We start from the raw sequence: 21,043 nt of genomic DNA, 5'->3' as shown, positions 1-21,043 counted from the left end.
CCATAACATAAGTTAAGGAGTTTAAAATAAAAATTAAAAATAATTTTCATATTAAAAGGTTAACTTTTGCAACTTTTAAGACATAGAATGCATAAGTTTTACAAAAAATTTCAACATTTGATTTCTTAACTTATGTCCCAAGAACACAAGTTAATATTTTAATAAAAATAAGTAATAATAATAACAGCAATGCTATTTCTCCATATCCATTTTGTCCCGAATAGCTAACAAACATCATTTGTCCAATCAAAATTCTTCCTAGCCGCAATTCAAGGGAGGTGGTGGATCATAATTTAGGTAAAATATTGAGTATATGTTAGCTCGTGAAACGCTTGGAAAAAAAACTATCGTGATACATAGCAATGTAGCATTAATCTAATAATCATAAAATATAGATGGTTGAAGAGATACTTTACCTTTTCTTTGAGACCAAAATAGTGTATGTAGCGTATAAGAATGGAAGGATTATGTAATGAGACACAAATTTTGTGAAGAAAAAAATAAAATAAATAAACTTTGAATGGTTTTGGAGGTTGAGTGTTGAAGAAAAAGAAGTATGACAGAAACTAATTTCTAATGTATATAATATAGGTACCTACCGGCTACCGTATTCTATCATCCCAATAGCTTGCAAGTGGAAAATAGCTTCCGAGAGGTAATGACACTGGTAGGCGTTGATAGGAGTATTTTCTGTTTTTGGGGGGCTATGAGCAACATGGGGTCTAAAGAGCAAATTTCAAAAATATATCTTAAACAAAAAAAAAGGGTTGGGTATCGACCCAAAAAATAGTGCCCAAGAATATTAAAATTTATCTATTATTTTTTCCATCATATACATCTCTCATGCGCCTTATTTTGTTATTCTAAAATACATTTTCTTCGGATTATATAATCTAAACCTTTTTATGGAGATTTTTCGGATTATACAATCCGAAACACATTGAAACTTAAAAATGGTGTTGTAATTGATATCATAGGTCTTTGTTGACCACCATCCGATCGATAACGGCAAAACAATTTCAAAGATCATATGAATGGTCAACAATGATCATGATATAATGAACCACTTATAACTAAAAATAAATGAAAATTTTAGAATGAAAGAAGTGAAGAATGAATAAAAATGTTGAAGGATGCAAGACTATTTATAACCATAAAACATTTCTAAAGTTTGTTTTTTTTTTCTTTCCGAATTTTAAAAGAGTATTTACAAAATTTTACAATTTCAGAGATATTTGCCTATTTACTCCTCGTAGATAGGCAGGACCGGAGGACAGTGAAATTTATAAGCTCCAAAATTCCCTATAGGAAAAAGTCACCACAAATGGCAACACATCGTTATGACATGGAATCCAAATTTATTTGCTTCTGATTGTTTTTCTATGAGAGAGAGACAGAGTATGACTGCCTAGTGCCTAGAAGGCAAAAGTAGCACTTATATTCTGATATCATATCATAAAACCAACTTCGTAGAAATGTATTGTACAAAAATACATTCAATATAAGTGTTAGTCTAATCGGAAGATAGAAAGAAAAAAAAAATTACGTGTGCAAGTGCAATATCAGATATTGTCAAAAATTGCATATAAATGCACTTGATGTGGCCACAATTTCAAACACATTGGAATTTAAGGGACACCATATGACATGTGTGATTTACAAATACAGGAGATGAGGAAGAGTAAATAAGAAGAGCTAGCATAAAATATTCTCTTGACCTTTTATAAAAGAGAGCAATGATCGATAAGGAAAGAGGTGAAGAATTACAATGATACTCTAACCCTTCTCTCTCTGAATTTCCTTTTTCTCTGCCCCTAGTGGTTTCTAATATCACATCACATAGTATTAACATTTCTTAATTTCCTCTACATAAACTAGTTTTTTGTTTTTGTTTTTTGAGGGGAACATAAACTAGTTTTATAACACAATTCTCTTTTGTATGTTGCATACAATTCTGACTGCATAACACAATTTGAAACTCTTAAAACTCTTAATTACTAGTATGACCATAATTTTGCACCTTTCTTACAACTTAATCAAGTAGGTAGCCTAAGACTATTTTAGATTTTACTATGAATAAGAAGTTAAGAACCCATGTTTCAGTTGGATAATTTTGTTGCGACTCCACAGATTGACAATATAGGCAACTTCAGCCGGTGGTACGTGTAAATGTCTAACTAAAACTAGCCAGCTAGATATCATGCAACAACAACAATTGAGAAAAAATGGGCTTTAATAAGAAAGCCCGACAAAAAAAAATGTTCGAATTTGGAAAAATAAGTGGTTAAAAATATTCACTAATAATTGTCGAAAAAAAAAAATATTCACTAATAATATTTATTTTTTATAGGATTCACCGGCAAAATGCCGAAATTGTTAGGCCGATGTTATGACCAGGGTTCGAACCCCAATACTTTCATTTGTGTGTGTGAGTTTATAATGACTTTGTCATTTCATCTATCTAAAAAAAAAAAAAATACATGAACATCTACTTTTTTAAATAGACGATTAATTAAATTTTCTTGCAGAACTTTTGGTTCATTCAACTACATTAATCAACCAAAATTTTCAATGTAAATTAAATTAACTATCTATGAATTGAGTTGGCTATATTTTTGCATATGATTAATCAAATTGTTGAATATTTTACGTGGCATAATTTGAGAGTTGGGACCAAATATGAGAGTGTGGCACAAGAGTACGTACGTTTGCTTCCCTTATTAGCAGAAAACAAAATGAAAAAGTGGTGCCACTGCCTACCAAATATGAGACTGTTATTGTTGTCAGATGGGGTTAGTGGGGACACCATTTTTGTGTGTCACATTCTATTCCTACACGGTACAAATACCATACAATATACAATTTACCACATTAATTAATTAGTTCTTTCTTCACTTCAAGTATTTCCAGTTTTGCTCTCATTCTCATTCTCACTCTCACTTGAAGAAGAATTTGGAGAATTATAGTAACATGTTAAGAGTAATAACAACTCAACACGACAAAGACAGATAGAAAGAGAAAGAAGGTTAGTAAAAACACTAACTACACGGCCAATTAATCCAATTGTTATTTCCCTCCAACCTATCTGTTTCATAAAATGGGATCGGATTGTAGTGCACCTCATCCGGTAATTGCGCACGCTCCCATGTGAACCAACACGTTACGTGAATACTTATTCATTGGATTATATATAAACCTGCTTAACATACATCCATCTTTGTAGGGTACAACTATGATATATATAACTCCTATGTGCACTGAAAGGCTCAAGCTTCTAATTATTCATGATGAATATTAAGAAAGTTGAACTTTACTTTAAAAAAAAATTGGGCTCGATTGCATTTTAATGAGTTAAATTCATCAATAATTGACTTTGTACTAAAACCATATGAGAAAGAAAAAACTATATAAAAATATATTTATTTTGTTGAAGAAGCTTTGATTAAATCAACTCTAACATAGGCAAGAGTTTTAAAAATATTCTTTCGAGCAAATAGGTCAATGTTTTAAAAATTTGATTGTTATGCTAAATTGATCGAATCAAGAATTAGAGTTTGATCCGGGATCAAGAACTGCAAGTCATAAAGAACCTCTAAAATTTCAGTTTTTTATTTTATAATAAAAATACTAATTTAAAGTAACTTTATAAATAATTTAGTTATGTTTTAACCAATAGATTTTATACTCCTTCAAAAAAAAAAAAAAAAACCAATAGATTTTATACTATCGGTGATCCATTAAATTTAAACAACAACTGGATGGATTGCAATGCATTAATGTTATGAAATAGATGAATTTAATCCAATCAATCAATTAATTAATAAATTATTTGTTGGTTGAATAATGGATTAATAAGTTGATGAGTTGGGTGGATTAACAGATGAAAATGCCACCCCTAAATAAAACAGTGTAGATGGAAAAGAAGAATTAGATGATGAATAAAAGGAGATGTTATGGAAATTGCAAGTAGGAAGATGTAAAGAATGTTGGATTTGTGAGAAAAAGAAGAGAATGTGCAAGGCAGCAAGGGGTAGTGCTCCGTGGGAATAGCAAGTGGGAAGAGTAAGAAGAAGCTGTGGACATTGCAAGTGGGAAGATGATACAACTTTTTATTTTTTGGACATCATATATACAGCACTTATATGCCAAATGAATATGGATGAGATTATGGTTGTTTATCAAGCAGACATCCATTTTAGTTTTGGATGTGTGAAACAATGTCACTTTAATCTTTAAATGTATTGAAATTGCAATCATATCCAAAGATAATGGTAAGTGATAACAACTTATCACCTATTCAATCACCAAAATGATTGTTTGCATGTTTGTTTGGCCTTTTTTTTGTTCCTTTGGCATAAGTTGTGGTCAAAACTTATAGTCCATTACATTTTTTTGTCATGCTCCTGCATATTTTTTCTTATATTTTTATCAACTTATTTATCCTATGGCGGATTTTATGTTTTTGCTTGTAAATTATTACTTGCATATTAATTATAATACTAACCCTAGATTTATTTTTGAAGGAATTAACGCTGTATTTATTGTTTCCCTTAAAAAACAATATATTTATTTTTATCCGGTTCAACCGAATCAGTTAAATATGACCCACATGCATGTCTTACCTATTTGCTTTGTGGTCCAATTTTTAAAATCTTAAAATATGCATTTTAAATATTGAAATTGTAAGAGTCCATTAATTTAATCCCTCATGTTTACAAAATAGCAATTCAATCCAATAAATTGGAACACATCAATCAATTTAGCTAACTTTCCACCACAATTTTTAAATTTCTATGTTTATTTTGATGCAGCTAAAGGCTAATTTAGTCTCTAATCTCTATTTAAAATGGTTTTATGGATGGGTTAAATTTATGAATATTCTTTAATTTAAGGAATTAATTTACTATTTAAAAAGTTTGAGATATTAAATTGACAGATCCTTAAAACTTTAGGGCTTGTTTACCATGTCAAAACTTTTTTCTTCTTCTTAGATTTGGACCACGGTACAATATTTGCTCTATTTATACACTGACCTCCTTCTGCAATCCTCCTCACTCTCACTAACATACACATAGTTTCGTGTGTCTATCTCCTCTCCTCTCCTCAGAGTGCACTTTACGAGAGAGAGAGAGAGAGTATCTCTGCGCGCATAATTAGTACCGCCAGTTTCACGGTCCTTCTACAACCAAAAACCCATTCACCATCCACCACCTCCATTTAAAATCATATTTGTCTTCTTCCCCTAACAAGACAAACATAATCATGGAGCAAGTGCATTTGGTAAGTGACTACACCAAACCAAATACATGTTCCTTTTCAACCATCATGGAAGAAATGAAATCCCTAATGATGCTTGCTTTTCCAATAGCCATAACAGCTCTTATTTTCTATTCTCGTTCCATGGTGTCCATGATGTTTTTAGGCTACCTAGGAGAACTTGAACTTGCAGCCGGTTCACTCGCCATCGCCTTCGCCAACATCACCGGCTACTCAGTTCTCTCCGGTCTCTCTCTCGGAATGGAACCTCTCTGTTCACAAGCCTTCGGAGCAAACCGTCCTAAACTCCTATCCTTAACACTTCAACGTTGCATCCTCTTCCTATTACTATGTTCCATTCCCATTTCCTTCATGTGGCTTAACATGTCACAAATCCTCATTTGGTTGCACCAGAACCCAAAGATCACAGCCATGGCTCACACATATCTAATATTCTCTCTCCCTGATCTCATCACAAATTCATTCATCCACCCTATACGTATTTACCTTCGTGCACAGGGAATCACTCGCCCAGTTACATTAGCCTCACTTGCTGGCACTCTCCTCCATCTTCCTCTAAATTACTTGTTTGTCTTTCACTTCGGTTTCACCGGAGTCCCAGCTGCCTCTGCAGCCTCCAACCTCTTCATTGTATTGTTCCTCATCGCTTATGTTTGGTTAACGGGCTTACACCGCACAACTTGGACAGCACCAAGTCAGGAGTGTCTCACCGGCTGGAAGCCTTTACTCCGACTTGCCACGCCAAGCTGCGTTTCCGTTTGTTTGGAATGGTGGTGGTATGAAGTAATGATCATTTTATGTGGTTTACTTGTGGACCCCACCGTTACCATTGCTTCTATCGGGATTCTAATTCAAACTACTTCATTCATTTATGTCTTTCCATCTTCACTTGGATTCGCAGTTTCCACCCGTGTTGGAAACGAGCTAGGTGCTAACCGTCCTTTCCAAGCTAAGTTATCATCCCTGGTGGCAATTTTCGTTGCTGTAATTATAGGTTTCTCAGCCACGGTTTTTGCCACAGGGATGAGGTTTCGTTGGGGCAGAATGTTTACTGCAGATGAAAATATTCTTCGGCTGACTTCTTTGGCACTTCCAATCCTTGGATTGTGTGAACTTGGTAACTGTCCTCAGACGGTGGGTTGCGGTGTTGTTAGGGGAACAGCTAGGCCAGGTGTGGCGGCGAATGTGAACCTTGGTGCTTTCTATATGGTGGGGATGCCAATGGCGGTAGTGCTTGCGTTTTGGTTTGACGTTGGGTTTCGTGGGCTTTGGTTGGGTTTGCTCTCGGCCCAGGTTTGTTGTGCTGGGTTCATGTTGTATGTGATTGCGATCACTGATTGGGATTTTGAAGCTATGCGGGCCCACTTGCTTACTTGTGTGTAGTGATGATGGGATGATGAACGGCCAGAAACCGTTGTTGACTCGTATTGTTGTTGAGCAAACGGTTGCTGAAAATTAACGCCCATACTATTGCTGATCATGGTGTAATTTCCCTAAGGAAAAAAATAATTAATAAATGATAAATTTCAAAATATTATTATTAAAAAATGTCAATAATGCTAAAATACACTTTCGACCTCCTAACTTTCAAAATCCAACGCTTGGATACGTGGCACGAATGCGAGTATGATACGATACGGCTAGGCAGATACATAATTTTTTTAAAATTTAGTATACAATACGACAAAGATATGTTAATAAAAATGCTACAATAAAACTTATATGCATGTAAAAAACTCGAGAAAAAAAAAGAATTGATTACTCTTCATTGTTAGGTAATTATAAAAATGGGAAGTTTTCGTATAAATCACATTCTATTTTCTTTGGGATGTTAAGGTATCAACAAAAATATCATTAAATGAACTCAATTTTTTTTTTTTTTTTTTATGTTATTTGATTGAATTTCCTATCTCTCGTTACCTTTACTGTTATCCATAAAAAAACATAATTTTTAAATGGTTAATCGAGTAACAATTCTACTTAAGTTGAATAATATGCATCTCCATTGAATTTTAACAACATCGTCTAACTTTTTTACCCTTCATTTTTTCTAAGATATGTGAATTATCTTTTGAATATTTGTGTGTATATGTGGAACATCTTATAAGTATCAGACAAAATAAATTTTTTCAATTAAAATAATTAATTATGATACTCTGTGAATACATATCCACAAGTATTCGTATAGTATTATCAATATATACATGTGCGTCTCTATGTTTTGCATATTCGAACTTCATAGGTAATAATACATTTTTTTGAAAGGTTCATAGGTAATACATGAAAGTTGTGTAATCAACTCTATAACAATTTAAAATTTACACTTTTAGCTTAACAAGTGCAACTATGACATTTATTAGCTAGACCCATATAATATATGACCATCCCACATTAACGGGAAGTACGTGTAGCATATAACTATCACAGTAACTCCTTCAAAAAAAAACTATCACAGTAACACTAACTCATACTTTTTTTGAGTAACTACGCACATATCATAAAAGAAAACTAGCACATCTCTACTTATCATTCTTTGAAAACATTACTTCAAAGAAGGAGTAGTTGTTATTTTCAGTTTTTAATGTAACTTTAATTACTTTTTAGTTTTTACAAAAAAATGTTTTTTTTTTTTTTTTTTTTTTTTATCATTTACTCCATCAAGAATGAAATATAAGCAAATAAAATATTTATAAAAATGATGTATTTGTTCTTAATTTTAAACTAAATACATCAATTTTTTTACATTCTATTTTTACTTAATATTTCACTCTGGAGGGGGTATATTCTCTAATTTATACATAATGTTTATGCTAATTTTGTAAAATTGTTATTATTTCTTTCTTTTTTTAATAAAAATTTCTCATTAATTTATATGAAACCAAGACATCACAAAGAGGCGTGCTATTCCATAGTAAGTTGACATAAGTTTGTGAATTGTTAAATGTCGCATCGCATTGCACTGGCTTGCGCATTTCATGAGACGTAAACCACCAAATTTAGATTAAAAACAATTGCATGATCAATTTCGAAAACGATTTTATATATAAAAGGATTGTGTTTGACATTGTAGTAAAGTCATCTAAGTGTTTTCCTATATAAGAAAAAAAAGTCATCTAAATGTTTTCCTATATAAGAAAAAAAGTCATCTATGTTCTTAGTGAAAAAAAGGTCGGCTAAGTTTTTTAAAATAAAAAACTATACTACTACCTTATAGTACGCATATCATCATAAAATATAGTATACATATTTTTTTTGGTCAAGTAAGTATAGCATATATCGTGCATACGATGTTATAGTTTTTTGACTTTTTATTGCTTGGACAAACAATTTCTTAATTACTTAATTGTAGGGTGGATGATGCAATTTTATTAATGCATATAGTATTTATTTTTTACGACATGGATCTAGTATTTGAGTAATGAACGTATTCAGTCTCACTACACACCATCAAATACCTGTTAATTTTTGTTTACTGAGATCAAATATCTATTATGATAGATAGCAAGTATAGGGTATAAGTCTCATATTATTTGAAAAAGTGAATAGTCGACGATCTCTCATATTATTCTCTCTCTAAAAAATTTTTTTTTTATTGCTTTACGATTTTGAATAAAAATATTGTGTATAATTGTTTTTGCTCCTATATGGATGATTTCCCAAACTTTGATCCAACACTGGTATCATAGTCGATGATTCAATAAAGAGTTCGATCAAATCCTTGTGTCGAAAGCCTTATTGACAATGGCGGTCAGATAACATGTTTCGTTGATTTGGTGGGTGTCAACGCCAATGCAAGCAAATGTATGTGGAAAAAAAAGCATTCGGTTCATGGAGGATCATAATGAATTAATGACTCACATTTGAATTTTGATGCATGAAATTTTTGTGTAACGAGTGTGAGATTCACATTAGAAGAAAGAGTGAATGTTCAGCCCCATATAAGTGTGGAGCTCATAAACCTAATGTTTAAAGTTTTGAACAAAGATGTATTGTCCAACTCTCTTATGTGGTTTCTCTTGACCTAATGTGTATAGTCTCCCGAACTCTCCTTTTGGCCAACATATTTAAATTATGGAAATAGAAATAGACTATTACTTTTCCCACCCTGCTGCCTTCTCGCGCACCCTTCAAAATTTCCAAAAATACCCCCGGTTCGGATTATATAATCCAGACCAGATTGTTAGTGATTTCCGAAAATTAAATCTGGACCAGATGTTATGTGCTTTTTTGTGTCTTTCTTTGATGTCAACAGTCTCTGTTGACCGTTATATGAACCCCACACAAGCTGCAATACTATTGCAGGGTTCATATGAACGGTAAACAATGACCATGACACCACCGACACCCCTAAAAAACTAAAAACATTTGAAGAAAATGGAAGAAAAGAGGTGAAGTGAAGAATGAATGTATTTGTTGAAGATGGAAGCCTATTTATAGCCTAAAACAAGTCCTAGGTCATTATTATAGTCAATGAAAACGTGTTAGTGGTTGTAACCGTCCAAACCCACATTAATGGCTCTCTTTCAAAAGAATCCACTGTTCAAGTTATCCGTATTTTACATCCCGAAACGTCCTTAACCCTACAAGAAGTGTCAACTTTTCCCTCGTTTACCATTATCGCATTAATCCGGAAAATATATTCTAGACAACATATGTGCTTTCCGGATTTTATCTTCCGGAATGCATCAGTCATGGCCGGTGGTCTGCACCACACGTTTTTGTCGGTGGTCAAGTAAAAAAAACGTGTTTTACCACATTTTTTGACTGCATTTATGGCTTCCCAACCGTCTTTGACCCACCCCTCCCTATAGATAGCCTTCCAAACCCCACCATTTCTCACACCATCCTCTCCCACCCTCTCCTCATCTTCTTCCTTCTACAACCATGATTTTCCATCGTTTGCCTTTCATAGATAAGGGTCTCGTTGAAAACTTTTAGGGTTTGTATGAACGATCAATGAGGATGGAACTGCGCTGCAACGAAGTGCGGTTCATCTGAGGGTCATGTGGGTCAGTGTGGTTCTTAGCTTGACCTTTTTGGGCGTAAGTTTGAGCACCCCCCACCTCCCTCAGGGGAATTGTTCTCTTCTTCCCGCCCTCCTCTTCCCTCCTCTTCCGGTTGCCCTCCAATAGGGAAACTACTGCTATGTCCTATCACATAACAGTGGTTAGGCTCTTAGGAGATAAGAATTAGGCTCTTAGGAGATTAGAAATAGATTTAGGATATTATGTAATAAGCTTAAAAAGCTTGAAAATTATTGCAATGTATTGTTCATATATTAATAAAATGAGTTGTTTTATGTTTGTCTCTTTTTAATTTTGTTTTTTATTTTATTTTACGAATTGTAAAGCTTAAAATTGCAAAAGTTCTGGTAAAACATTATTCTGGATTTTAAAATCCGGAAACATCTGCAAAATTCTAATGATGTAATCCGGAAAACGAAATCCAAATCAGGGATAAAATTGAAAAAAAAAAAGGGCGCGCGAGGAAAGACATAGGGTGGGAAAAGTAAATCTCATAGAAATATCCCCCCCACCCCTCACAAACATACATATTTGTTTGTGATATAGATTCTTTTGTTGGATAACTTGTGGACTCTTACTTTTCCCACCCTAAGCCTTTCCTTGCGCACCCTATTTTTTCCCAAAATACCCTTGGTCCGGATTATCTAATCCGGAACCATTCCGGAATATATAATTCGGAATATTTTGCGGTTTTTGGCACTTCATCATGCTGATGAATGAAGATGTAAGTTATGAATAGATGAATCCGGATTATACAATCCGAACACTTTAGAGAATTTCCGGATTATAAAATCTGAAAGGTGTAAATCACATCGTTGAAAGTCAACAAAAGGGGATGGTGAATGATGGTTCCAGATTATATAATCTGGAATCTCATAAATCTGACATGTTCTAATAGTAAATCGAAGTTATAATCATCAACAAAATATAATTTTGCAAACATAACATTAATCAAACATAATTAAAAATTATCCAAGATTACATAACATTAAAAATCATCCAAATGTTACATCACAAAAAATTATCGAAAATGTTCAAACATTAAAAGTAAATAAAATACAATCAATCCCTAATAACTACACACCCAGCACCTCTGCCACAACCTCTGCCACCCTTAGTAGCTCCTCGGCGACGATAAACTTTTCCATCATGCACCTCTTTCAAAGTATCCTCAAAATGCTGCCATTCCTCAGTCCTTTTCGACACGAGACCACTTCTCATCACATCATAGATGTGGTCTCTGATTGCCATTCTAGATATTACCTCTCCGCCCAGAGAATTTATACGCAAGGTCTCCATCCTCCTGAGCAGCTCGCGCATCAAGGATCTCACACTCCGATGGCCTCGACACCAGTAGTGGCATGTCATGAAGAATCATGCGTGGATAAGAATGTCGATAAAACCATTCAATATATCCATCTTCTGCCTCCACACCATGAACTGCAGGCTCTCCCAACTGCTGAGGTGTCAGCGCATAATCAAGTGCATGGCGAAAGCGGTTTGTGATCTCTGTCAAATTAACATCAATAGCTGCACTCTCAACCAGATGTCTTGGTATGGTCTGAACCCACCCAGACTGACGAAACACCCTCTCCGGCAGATATCTTACCATGCGCTCTCCGAATCTCAGCCATCCAGAGTAAAGGTTGACCCGCTCAAACTGACGTGCCTGACGGTGCTCTCCATATGGGGCCATGACAACCCTTGTCAAATCCAGCGCATCGAGATAGTTTCTGTAGTGGTCCACTATGCCTAAACCAGACAATGCTAAAAAAAGCATCGCGCGTGGATACTCATTCTCTACATACTTTTCCCAGACATCATTGCTTCCCATACTTGGGAAGTGATGAAACACCCAAACCTGCACCAAAGACAACCGCATATAAATATACAAATCATATACACTTACATTTTAAAAAATAAAATATAGTTTTTAATTTATACATGCAACAAAGTCAGGTATCCTGCCACCTGACTGCAGTTCCAACGTGCAGCATTGTTGAGCTCCTTATACAAGTGAGCTAGTGCCGCAGCTCCCCATGAAAAACCAGAAACAAGATCGAGGTCTCTAAAGTACTGCAGGTACACAACATCCACAACCCACTGCTCTTGTCAGTGAAGATCGTGATCCCCACCAAGTACAACAAATATATGCGAACAACCTGGTCCTGCAACCTCTCCACCTCCTCAGTCACACCATACTCCACTGCCAAATCCCTCTGCTCCTTCAAACGCTCCTTGAAGATCTCCTCCAAGTAGCCAAATCGGCAATGTTCACCTTTGGTCATTTTGACCTCTGTACGAGCATCAAACGTATTAGACCCCAAGTACTTCTCCATCAATTCCATCGCCTCTCCCCGTGATACGGACTCGTGGGACAGGAGCATGCCGTCAATGGGGATATGCAGCAAAGAGGCCACATCGTCAAGTGTGACTGTTATCTCCCCAAATAGAAAGTGGAAGCTGGAAGTCTCCTCATGCCACCTCTCCGCAAAGGTACAAATCAGACCATGGTCAATCATGTTGTAGCTGGTGTCCTGGAGCCAAACAAGGCCGGTGCTCTGCAATTTGTTCTCTCATCACCGTGCAGCTATGATAGGTCTGGTGTCATTATCATGCATCGCTTCTATCTTCTTTCCGTTGTTGATGCATTTTAATTTTCCACGCCACTGCAAATAATTAAAATTAATAAAGTGAGTTTAAACTCATTGCTTCACAAACAGATTTAACATTACATAAACACGCAGTTTCACAAATATCAACATCATTTTTAAAGTGAGTTTAACATTAATAAATACCTCGCCATCACCCGCCTTCCTAGCCACGTGCACATGGTACTTCCAAAGCAGGCCAGTCACATGTGGGCCACCAGGATAGTCATCTTGTGGCTCAGGGTCCACCACCTTCCCCTTCTTCTTTCACATTTGTCGTGGCTTAGCATCTTCCATTTCCTCGTCCATAGCATGCAACTCCTCCTCAAGCTCATGCTCCTCCATGTGCTGCAAGCCCACATTAGGTTGCTCTTGCTGCAAGTCCATATACTCTTGCTGCTCCGACTGATGCTCAACATCAACACGACGTCCTCTAGCACCCCGACGCCTCGGAGGAACACCACCTTCATCCTCCAGCTATTGCCTACGCGCTCTCCTACGGGAAGCATGCCCTGCCTCCCTTACGCGCCGAGTATTAGATGTTGAACCTTCTGTAACATTTAAATTAGGATAATCAAACATCACAATCAAACAACGCAATCAAATAGCACAAAAAGAAGCAAAAAAACGTTCTGTGTTTGTCCGGATGTCGAACTCTGGAAATTATCAACCTAGTCTGGAAAAACAAATCCGGATTACATCCAACCAGAATTCCCAAAAAAAAAAAAAAACTACCAAATTAACCATTTAAATGTACAAAAATCAAACTTACCTTCCATGATGTTTGACAAGGGTTGAAATGCGGTGCTTTTGAGTAACAAAACTCCAAATTTGGACAAGATTTGTGGTGTTCGGAATTTGGGATAATGTAGAGAGAGAGAGAGAGAGAGTGTGAATGGTGAAAGTGAAACAGTAAAAATTGGGGGGTGAAGTTCCTTTTATACTTCGCAGTTGTCCTGATTTTATAATCCGAAAGACATTTTCGTAATTTGCATAGGGTGTGCGAGAAGGTCATAGGATGAGAAAAGTAATAATCTAACTTGTAATGTAGACATGCAGTTCATTTGTAGGTGAAAGCAAGCCCAAAAACAACTAAGTCCTAACTATGGGCTATGGTTTCACATTACACTTGAAAAATTGCTTTTTCCCATTTGATTTTTCTCATTCTCACCTCAAATTACCAAAAATATCTTTAAGTTCACTCATGCTCGATATATCCAATGTGACTTAACTTATGTAAAAAAGTCAACGCGACTTAACTCACGTGCAAAGCCCATTTCAGATTTAGACCATCCCCAACACCTCCACACCTCAAACACACACTTATTTCCATCTTAACCTCCAAAACACCTAAAAATGTGCCATTGTAACCATTATTTTATCCAATCTATTAGTAGATGGGATTTGGACCAGTCCAAAAAACTAATGGACCTGCTCATTATATGATCTGACAAACGCCCATAACTCCGGCTTTCGTAGTTTCATACTGCAGGATAAATCCAAGGCTGGTACTTTGCTGACAATTTTACCCTATATGGATTTTACCATCCTCCAGTCCACCGTCGTGATTGTTATCCGAAAAACAGAGCATTGACACATTGCCCCCAATTTTACCCAAATGGAAACCATAGCATAGCATGGAAGTAATTTCAAAAGGGGGAATGAACTATAGAATAATGGTTACAATGGCGTTAATGGTCTTGGTCTTAGGATAGGACTAGGTGATTCCTAAACAAAGAATAGGGTCCTAATTGCCGCTGCAGAGAATATTGTTTAATTACAAGAGAGTTTTTTTCTACTTATTATGATGGACATCATGCAACTATACCATCTCTATTCAAATTGGTAGCACTGCAAAGGTCATCAATTCTCATTGAGGTTGAAACTAGAGCAGTGCCACTGCCATATATAGAACATGTTGGCAACTAACTCTGTAAAGATACATAGAGTATTAGCCCTAAAAAAAGATATAGGGAGTTTGTTTGAAAGTAAGAAATGACATTTCTTGGAATGATATTTCAGGAATAATATTTATAGAAATAAGATTCCTAATAATATGTTTGGTAAAAATTTAGATTTCCTAAAAAGATTTTAGAAATTATTTAACTAAAAAAATAAAAATGGAAATAAATGTGAGTGATAGTGGAAAATTATAGCAAGTTACAAACCTTTAAACAAACACATACAAAATAACAGCATTAGCTAAAAATAATCCGATGTTAATTTTTTCATTGGCTTGTTATTTTTTTTTTTTTTGAAGGAAGGTCTGTTTATTGTTATTAAGTTGTTAATGAAGTTCTTATTTTTAGTATAAGTATATTTTATTGATATGTGCAACTTAAATCGCAAAAGGTTATAGAGACATTTATATGCTTAGTGCAAGTTCCCTTTTGTAATGCCCTTCTTCTTTCTATTCACTTGTGTGAGTGTGAGTTTTATCGCTAGATCATTTTGAAATTTTTTTCTTCTTTGCTTAATTAAGTTTTTGGTTCCTGCAAAAATAGATTACTTTGATTTACTCCATATAATTTTCTTTCTTGGAACTTCCCAAATCATCAACTTTGGTCTTGAGTACATAGGATAGTGTGAGAGCGGACATTATCTAATCCAATGTTAATTTTTACTGGTATTAATTGTTTTTTTTTTGTGTTACTGGTGTTAATTGTTATTAACGAAGTTCTTTAAAAAAAAATGTTATTAACTAAGTGGTAAATGAAGTTCTTATTTATTTTATTTTTTTATTACAAAGAAGACTGAAAGCCGACAGATCTTATTCTTAGCTTAAGTATTTTTTAGCAGGTGTAACTTAGGTGGTGGTAAAAGATTTATACGAACACTTTATGAACACTTTATATTCCGAGTGCTAGTTTGACTCCGTAATACCCTTCTTCCATGTATTAGTGCCGGTTTTGCCGTTAAACTCTTAAAAAATATTTTTTTGCTGAATTATATTTTAGGCCTTGCAAAATAAATTACTTTGATTTTAATCCCTAAAACTCCCAAAACAATTAACTAGGGTGTTCAAAACACGATCCAGTCTTGCAATCCGTTCTTATGATTTGGGTCTAATCCGGTCAAATTACTTTTAATAGAGGGACATAAATCAAAAAAGATAAAACTTATGACTTTTTTACTCTTTTTACTATATGTAAAATCTATATATACTGGTTTACTACATCAGAAACACAATTTAATTTGTCTGTACTTTTCAGACATAGAATTAAATTTACTACTGCATCTAGCATTGCTTAGTGTTTGATATCGTGCTTAACTGCTTACTAGATTACAAACGGGCACGATAATTATTAATAGCGACGTGTTCAGAGAAATTTTGTTTTCATCTGATTGCTCCAGTCAGCAAAGTACTGGAATTCTACTCTTGTACAACAACTCAACAAGTTTGTTTTGAATCTCGATTCCTTACAATTTAAATTTAAATACATAAATTAGAGAAAATTGCCTTTTGACTTTAATGCATTAAAATGTGAATGAGAATTTGAACTTATCATATGCTTCTTTTTAGTCTTGGTTACGATTCTATTTACTTGCAGTATTTGTAGTTTTGTATATCCCTGAAGAGATATTGTACTCGCATTAGATTTATATTTGTTGAAATATATATATTAACAAGTAATATAATACAATTGATTGAGATTTATGTTTGGATCCGCGATGAATTTTAAATCACAAAGAAAAAACGAGTGTGATTTTGTAATATACTTGAATTTAAAGGATGCACGGTAATTCTCAACATACACAGAAAAACAGTCTCACTCAAACAAGGTTTTACAAAAGCATGTAATTATTTTCTTTAAAAAATGTTTTGAGATGGTGGTAATAAAAATATACTTGAAATTCGAAGTAGCAAACATGCTTGAATTTCGTAAAAAGAAAAAAAGCAAACGTCCTGAAATGTTGAACAATCATTCACCCACTAATGATGATAATATCCAAGCTAGCTACTATATATGAGGACCCTATGTTTCCCATTAGAAGCCATGATTGATTTCTAAGTTTCAGAAAAAGGACAGTAAAAACAAACAGGATAGCCAAAATTAGTACACAAATAATTGAGTAAAAAGAACAATGAAATAGAAAGAAAAAAAGATGAAGAGTAGGTGCAGTTAGAGAGCATCATAGGTGTATGTATTAGGTAGTAGTAGGGTGTTGGAGATGGAAAAAGGAACAATGTTGATTCATCTAAAAAGCTATCTTTTATTGGTTCAGCTTTAATGCATAAAAGTAACAGAACCATATTCAGAAGAAAGAAAGATGAATTATTCGATTTCTTTTTACGAGTCACACAATCACAAACTTTTTCTTTGATTTAGGGAGTTGTAAGCTGAAGAGAGAAATAGTAAGCATTTCCATGTAGCTGAGAAAATAGAAATTAAGAATACACACACATTGAAGAAATTTAGCAGAAGAAGAAGTTGATATATTTGTTATAACTATAAGGGATGGGAAGATTAACTAGGAATGCATTCAAGAGTGTGTCAGATATTTTAGGACACTGAACTGAAGTATCTATCTTTTTTAAGGACAAGTCGCTCATAGGGAGGGACAGATGAATGAATGAACATTGAACATACATATAATTTCACTGTGGGCCTCTTCTGTTTCACTTCTCTTCTTTTTCTGAGTTCCATGGACAATTTTGGGTCTTTCACTTTCCACCACTTCTTCTTTTACAACTTTTGAACTGCTTTACCTTTCAAGAATTTGATTCTTCCAAGGTGTTTCTTTTTTACTACATAAAAATTCTATTTGTTTAATAGTAACATAACATGGTTTGTTACTTTGTAAGTTGTTCATGTGTGTAATGTATAAAGCCCCACAATGCAATGTCACACTCTATATATTATATACTTCATTATTTTAATGTTGTTTGATTTTGCTTTCCATGCTTCACCCCATGTTCCAGAGGTGTGTTTTTGTCATGTAATGTAGTTTTTCACGAGGCATTTTCTTTGGTCTTAATAAACTGTGACTTGTTTGTGTTTTTGTAGGTTAATTTTCACACTTCAACTTGCACTAGTATTCTTCCAAGTCCTCAAACACTACAACCAATGGGTAGAACCATAAGGTGGTTCAAGAGTTTGTTTGGGATAAAGAAAGACAGAGATAATTCAAACTCAAATTCTTCAAGTACCAAATGGAATCCTTCTCTTCCTCATCCTCCTTCTCAAGATTTCTCAAAGAGAGATTCGAGAGGCTTGTGTCATAATCCAGCTACCATACCTCCCAACATTTCACCTGCAGAAGCTGCTTGGGTTCAATCCTTCTACTCAGAAACTGAGAAGGAGCAAAACAAGCACGCCATTGCGGTAGCAGCTGCAACAGCAGCAGCCGCAGATGCTGCTGTGGCAGCTGCTCAAGCTGCCGTGGCTGTGGTTAGATTAACCAGCCACGGCAGAGACACCATGTTTGGTGGTGGACACCAGAAATTTGCTGCTGTCAAGATTCAAACAACATTTAGGGGTTACTTGGTAAGTTTGATTCACTTTTCTTTAATTAATTATGTGATTTTACTAATGCAGTTCTAAGAAAAACAGATTTTGCTCAAATTGAACTAGTCAGATTCAAATTCTAGGCTTTTTATGTTTTAAAGTATTATTATAGCTTCAATTAGAACTAAAGAAAGTGTTAATGAACTTGGTTTGATGTTTATATATTTCTATTTTTCTTGTGGCATTGTGGAATGTGAGAGAATTTGAAATTGGTTTTTCTATAATAGGCAAGAAAAGCACTAAGAGCCTTAAAGGGATTGGTAAAGTTACAAGCACTAGTGAGAGGGTACTTAGTGAGGAAGCAAGCAACAGCAACATTACACAGTATGCAAGCTCTAATTAGAGCACAAGCAACAGTAAGGTCTCATAAATCTCGTGGACTCATCATAAGCACAAAGAATGAAACAAATAACAGATTTCAAACACAAGCTAGAAGATCCACGGTAAAATACATAAACAGATCTCATATTTTAATTCCTAGTATCACTTGAATATTTACATTTCTTATGATTGTTATTTTGCAGGAAAGGTATAATCACAATGAGAGTAACAGGAACGAGTACACAGCTTCAATTCCTATTCACAGCAGAAGATTATCATCATCTTTTGATGCTACAATGAACAGTTATGATATTGGAAGTCCAAAAATAGTAGAAGTTGATACTGGAAGACCAAAATCAAGGTCTAGAAGAAGCAATACATCAATTTCAGATTTTGGAGATGACCCTTCATTTCAAACACTTTCTTCTCCACTTCAAGTTACTCCATCTCAGTTATACATTCCAAATCAAAGAAATTATAACGAATCAGATTGGGGAATAACAGGTGAAGAATGCAGATTTTCAACTGCACAGAGCACTCCACGTTTCACAAGTTCATGTAGTTGTGGATTTGTTGCACCTTCCACACCTAAAACAATTTGTGGAGATAGTTTTTACATTGGTGATTATGGTAATTATCCTAATTACATGGCTAATACACAGTCTTTTAAGGCTAAATTGAGGTCTCATAGTGCTCCAAAGCAACGACCTGAACCAGGTCCGAAGAAGAGGCTTTCATTGAATGAATTGATGGAATCTAGAAACAGTTTGAGTGGAGTTAGAATGCAGAGGTCTTGTTCACAGATTCAGGATGCTATTAATTTTAAGAATGCTGTGATGAGTAAACTTGATAAGTCCACTGATTTTGATAGAAACTTTTCAAAGCAGAGGAGGTTGTGATCCGAGGAGCAATGCCGTGTGTCCGGTGTCCATGTCAGAGTCCATGCTTCAAAGTGGTGATTGATTAGTGAGTTTAAGAAGCATTTATGAGAGCGCTAGTAAATTGATTGGTAATTTGCAGACATATAGTGGGTAGGGAACAGGTAAGTGAAGACAAAATTGAAGGATAATTAATAACAATGATAAACTACAAGTTTGGTGATGGAATTTGTTTCCGTACATTTTCATTCATTATTATAGTCAAATGTAAGAGTAGTTAACTTCAATCGTTTTCTATATTTATTTTCATAACAGTTCTACTTCTTTTATTTGGTTAGTCAAGTTATTTTTAGGCATTTGTTAATCAGTTAAACTTTTTTTATTATGCATTTACTTTACTACACGAATGCTTGTTTCCGCGGTAGTTCACCTTCCATTGGACACTACCTTTTATTCAGAGTCATTATGCATTTGCGTGCAATTGCATAAACTAATTTTTATTTTTGTAATTGGACCTCTTATGACATGTTTTTTTTTTTATGCAAATAAGCTAAAGGTGAAAACCCTTACAAATGGGGTCAAGTATTTACCATGAATTTCACATCAAGTTGAATTTAAGCACATGGTTGTATAAGCTATAGCTACGCTACATGGTAGCTTTGATTTGGCACGTCCTCGATAATTTGGTGGTGCAATTTTAAACATGCTAAACGTAAAACCTTAATTCAATTGCAGGCTTTTAGAGCTGATAATCTAATAACAAAGTTTATGAATAGAAAATATGGATGAAGAACTTAGTAGTACGTGTTTTGTTTAGCCTCTATGATAACATTTGTAGTGACACTTTTGCAAAAAATAATTGCAATCAACTTGAAAGATTCAATTGTTAGCTTCGTTTCAACGTTGGCGTTGGGTGAAGGCACAAACAAACACATGCTTAAAACTAATTCTATATTTACTCAACAAAAAAAAAACTAATTCTATATATTATATAATTTTTGTCTTGAGAGGTGTAAATTAAAGCTTAATTTTATTTCATGGTAAGAAAATGGGTACAATGTACCTCTAAATAGTGAAACAACATCATTATTATCTCATAATCATGATACACGGACACTCAGACATCTATTCAATCACATTGAAAATTATGGTTAATTAGATGATTAATTAAATTCACGATCATATTAAACTACATGAATTAACTAATAACCATAATTTTTAATGTGAATTGAATTAACCTTTGATGGAGTCGGTACACAAATATTTAAGTCAAATGCATGAATTTTGTTCTCTATTTACAAGTTCGCCGTCTTCAGAATAGCTTCATCGATATTACCCATCAAATAAATGCTTGTTATCATGTTTATGTTATGAGTCATATC

At 34.4% G+C, this 21,043-nt stretch overlaps 3 protein-coding genes across 6 annotated transcripts; 2 read left to right on the top strand and 1 right to left on the bottom strand.

Moving 5' to 3' along the window:
- The first annotated feature begins 5,066 nt into the window (after window positions 1–5,066).
- Window positions 5,067–6,789, top strand: LOC11412194 (protein DETOXIFICATION 51). The gene has a single exon (XM_024772562.2). The coding sequence runs from the start codon at window positions 5,263–5,265 to the stop codon at window positions 6,658–6,660; it is 1,398 nt and encodes a 465-aa protein (XP_024628330.2). The 5' UTR covers window positions 5,067–5,262; the 3' UTR covers window positions 6,661–6,789.
- Window positions 6,790–11,553: 4,764 nt separating this feature from the next.
- On the bottom strand, window positions 11,554–12,823 carry LOC112417454 (protein MAIN-LIKE 1-like). Its single transcript, XM_024773154.1, has 3 exons — window positions 12,464–12,823; window positions 12,246–12,377; window positions 11,554–12,162 (listed from the first exon to the last, which is right to left on the bottom strand). Exons 1-3 carry the CDS (start codon window positions 12,821–12,823, stop codon window positions 11,554–11,556), a joined length of 1,101 nt encoding a protein of 366 aa, XP_024628922.1.
- Window positions 12,824–16,962: 4,139 nt separating this feature from the next.
- LOC11413683 (protein IQ-DOMAIN 14) lies at window positions 16,963–19,990 on the top strand. 4 transcript variants are annotated; one of them, XM_039828391.1, is made up of 4 exons: window positions 16,963–17,557; window positions 17,962–18,441; window positions 18,690–18,905; window positions 18,987–19,990. In XM_039828391.1, the coding sequence occupies exons 1-4, from the start codon at window positions 17,528–17,530 to the stop codon at window positions 19,680–19,682; spliced, it is 1,422 nt and encodes a 473-aa protein (XP_039684325.1). In that variant the 5' UTR covers window positions 16,963–17,527; the 3' UTR covers window positions 19,683–19,990. The 4 variants fall into 4 exon arrangements, with proteins under 4 accessions (XP_039684325.1, XP_039684327.1, XP_039684326.1 ...); XM_039828393.1 differs by having other exon boundaries at window positions 16,965–17,309; XM_039828392.1 differs by having other exon boundaries at window positions 16,965–17,688.
- The last annotated feature ends 1,053 nt before the right edge of the window (window positions 19,991–21,043 follow it).

The sequence above is a fragment of the Medicago truncatula genome, chromosome 8, assembly GCF_003473485.1.
Source record: "Medicago truncatula cultivar Jemalong A17 chromosome 8, MtrunA17r5.0-ANR, whole genome shotgun sequence".
Lineage (NCBI taxonomy): Eukaryota > Viridiplantae > Streptophyta > Magnoliopsida > Fabales > Fabaceae > Medicago > Medicago truncatula.
The sequence above is the reverse complement of the archived record's forward strand: the minus strand, read 5'-3'. Positions and strand labels throughout refer to the sequence as shown.

Coding starts and splice junctions, on each gene's coding strand:
- LOC11412194 (XM_024772562.2), top strand. CDS start 5,263: ATGGAGCAAGTGCATTTGGTAAGTGACTACACCAAACCAAATACATGT.
- LOC112417454 (XM_024773154.1), bottom strand. CDS start 12,823: ATGATTGACCATGGTCTGATTTGTACCTTTGCGGAGAGGTGGCATGAG. Junction 12,378..12,463: donor TGGAGAGGTTGCAGGACCAG/GTTGTTCGCATA, acceptor GTGTACCTGCAG/TACTTTAGAGACCTCGATCT. Junction 12,163..12,245: donor GATACCTGACTTTGTTGCAT/GTATAAATTAAA, acceptor TCTTTGGTGCAG/GTTTGGGTGTTTCATCACTT.
- LOC11413683 (XM_039828390.1), top strand. CDS start 17,792: ATGCAATGTCACACTCTATATATTATATACTTCATTATTTTAATGTTG. Junction 17,879..17,961: donor CTTCACCCCATGTTCCAGAG/GTGTGTTTTTGT, acceptor GTGTTTTTGTAG/GTTAATTTTCACACTTCAAC. Junction 18,442..18,689: donor CAACATTTAGGGGTTACTTG/GTAAGTTTGATT, acceptor TTTCTATAATAG/GCAAGAAAAGCACTAAGAGC.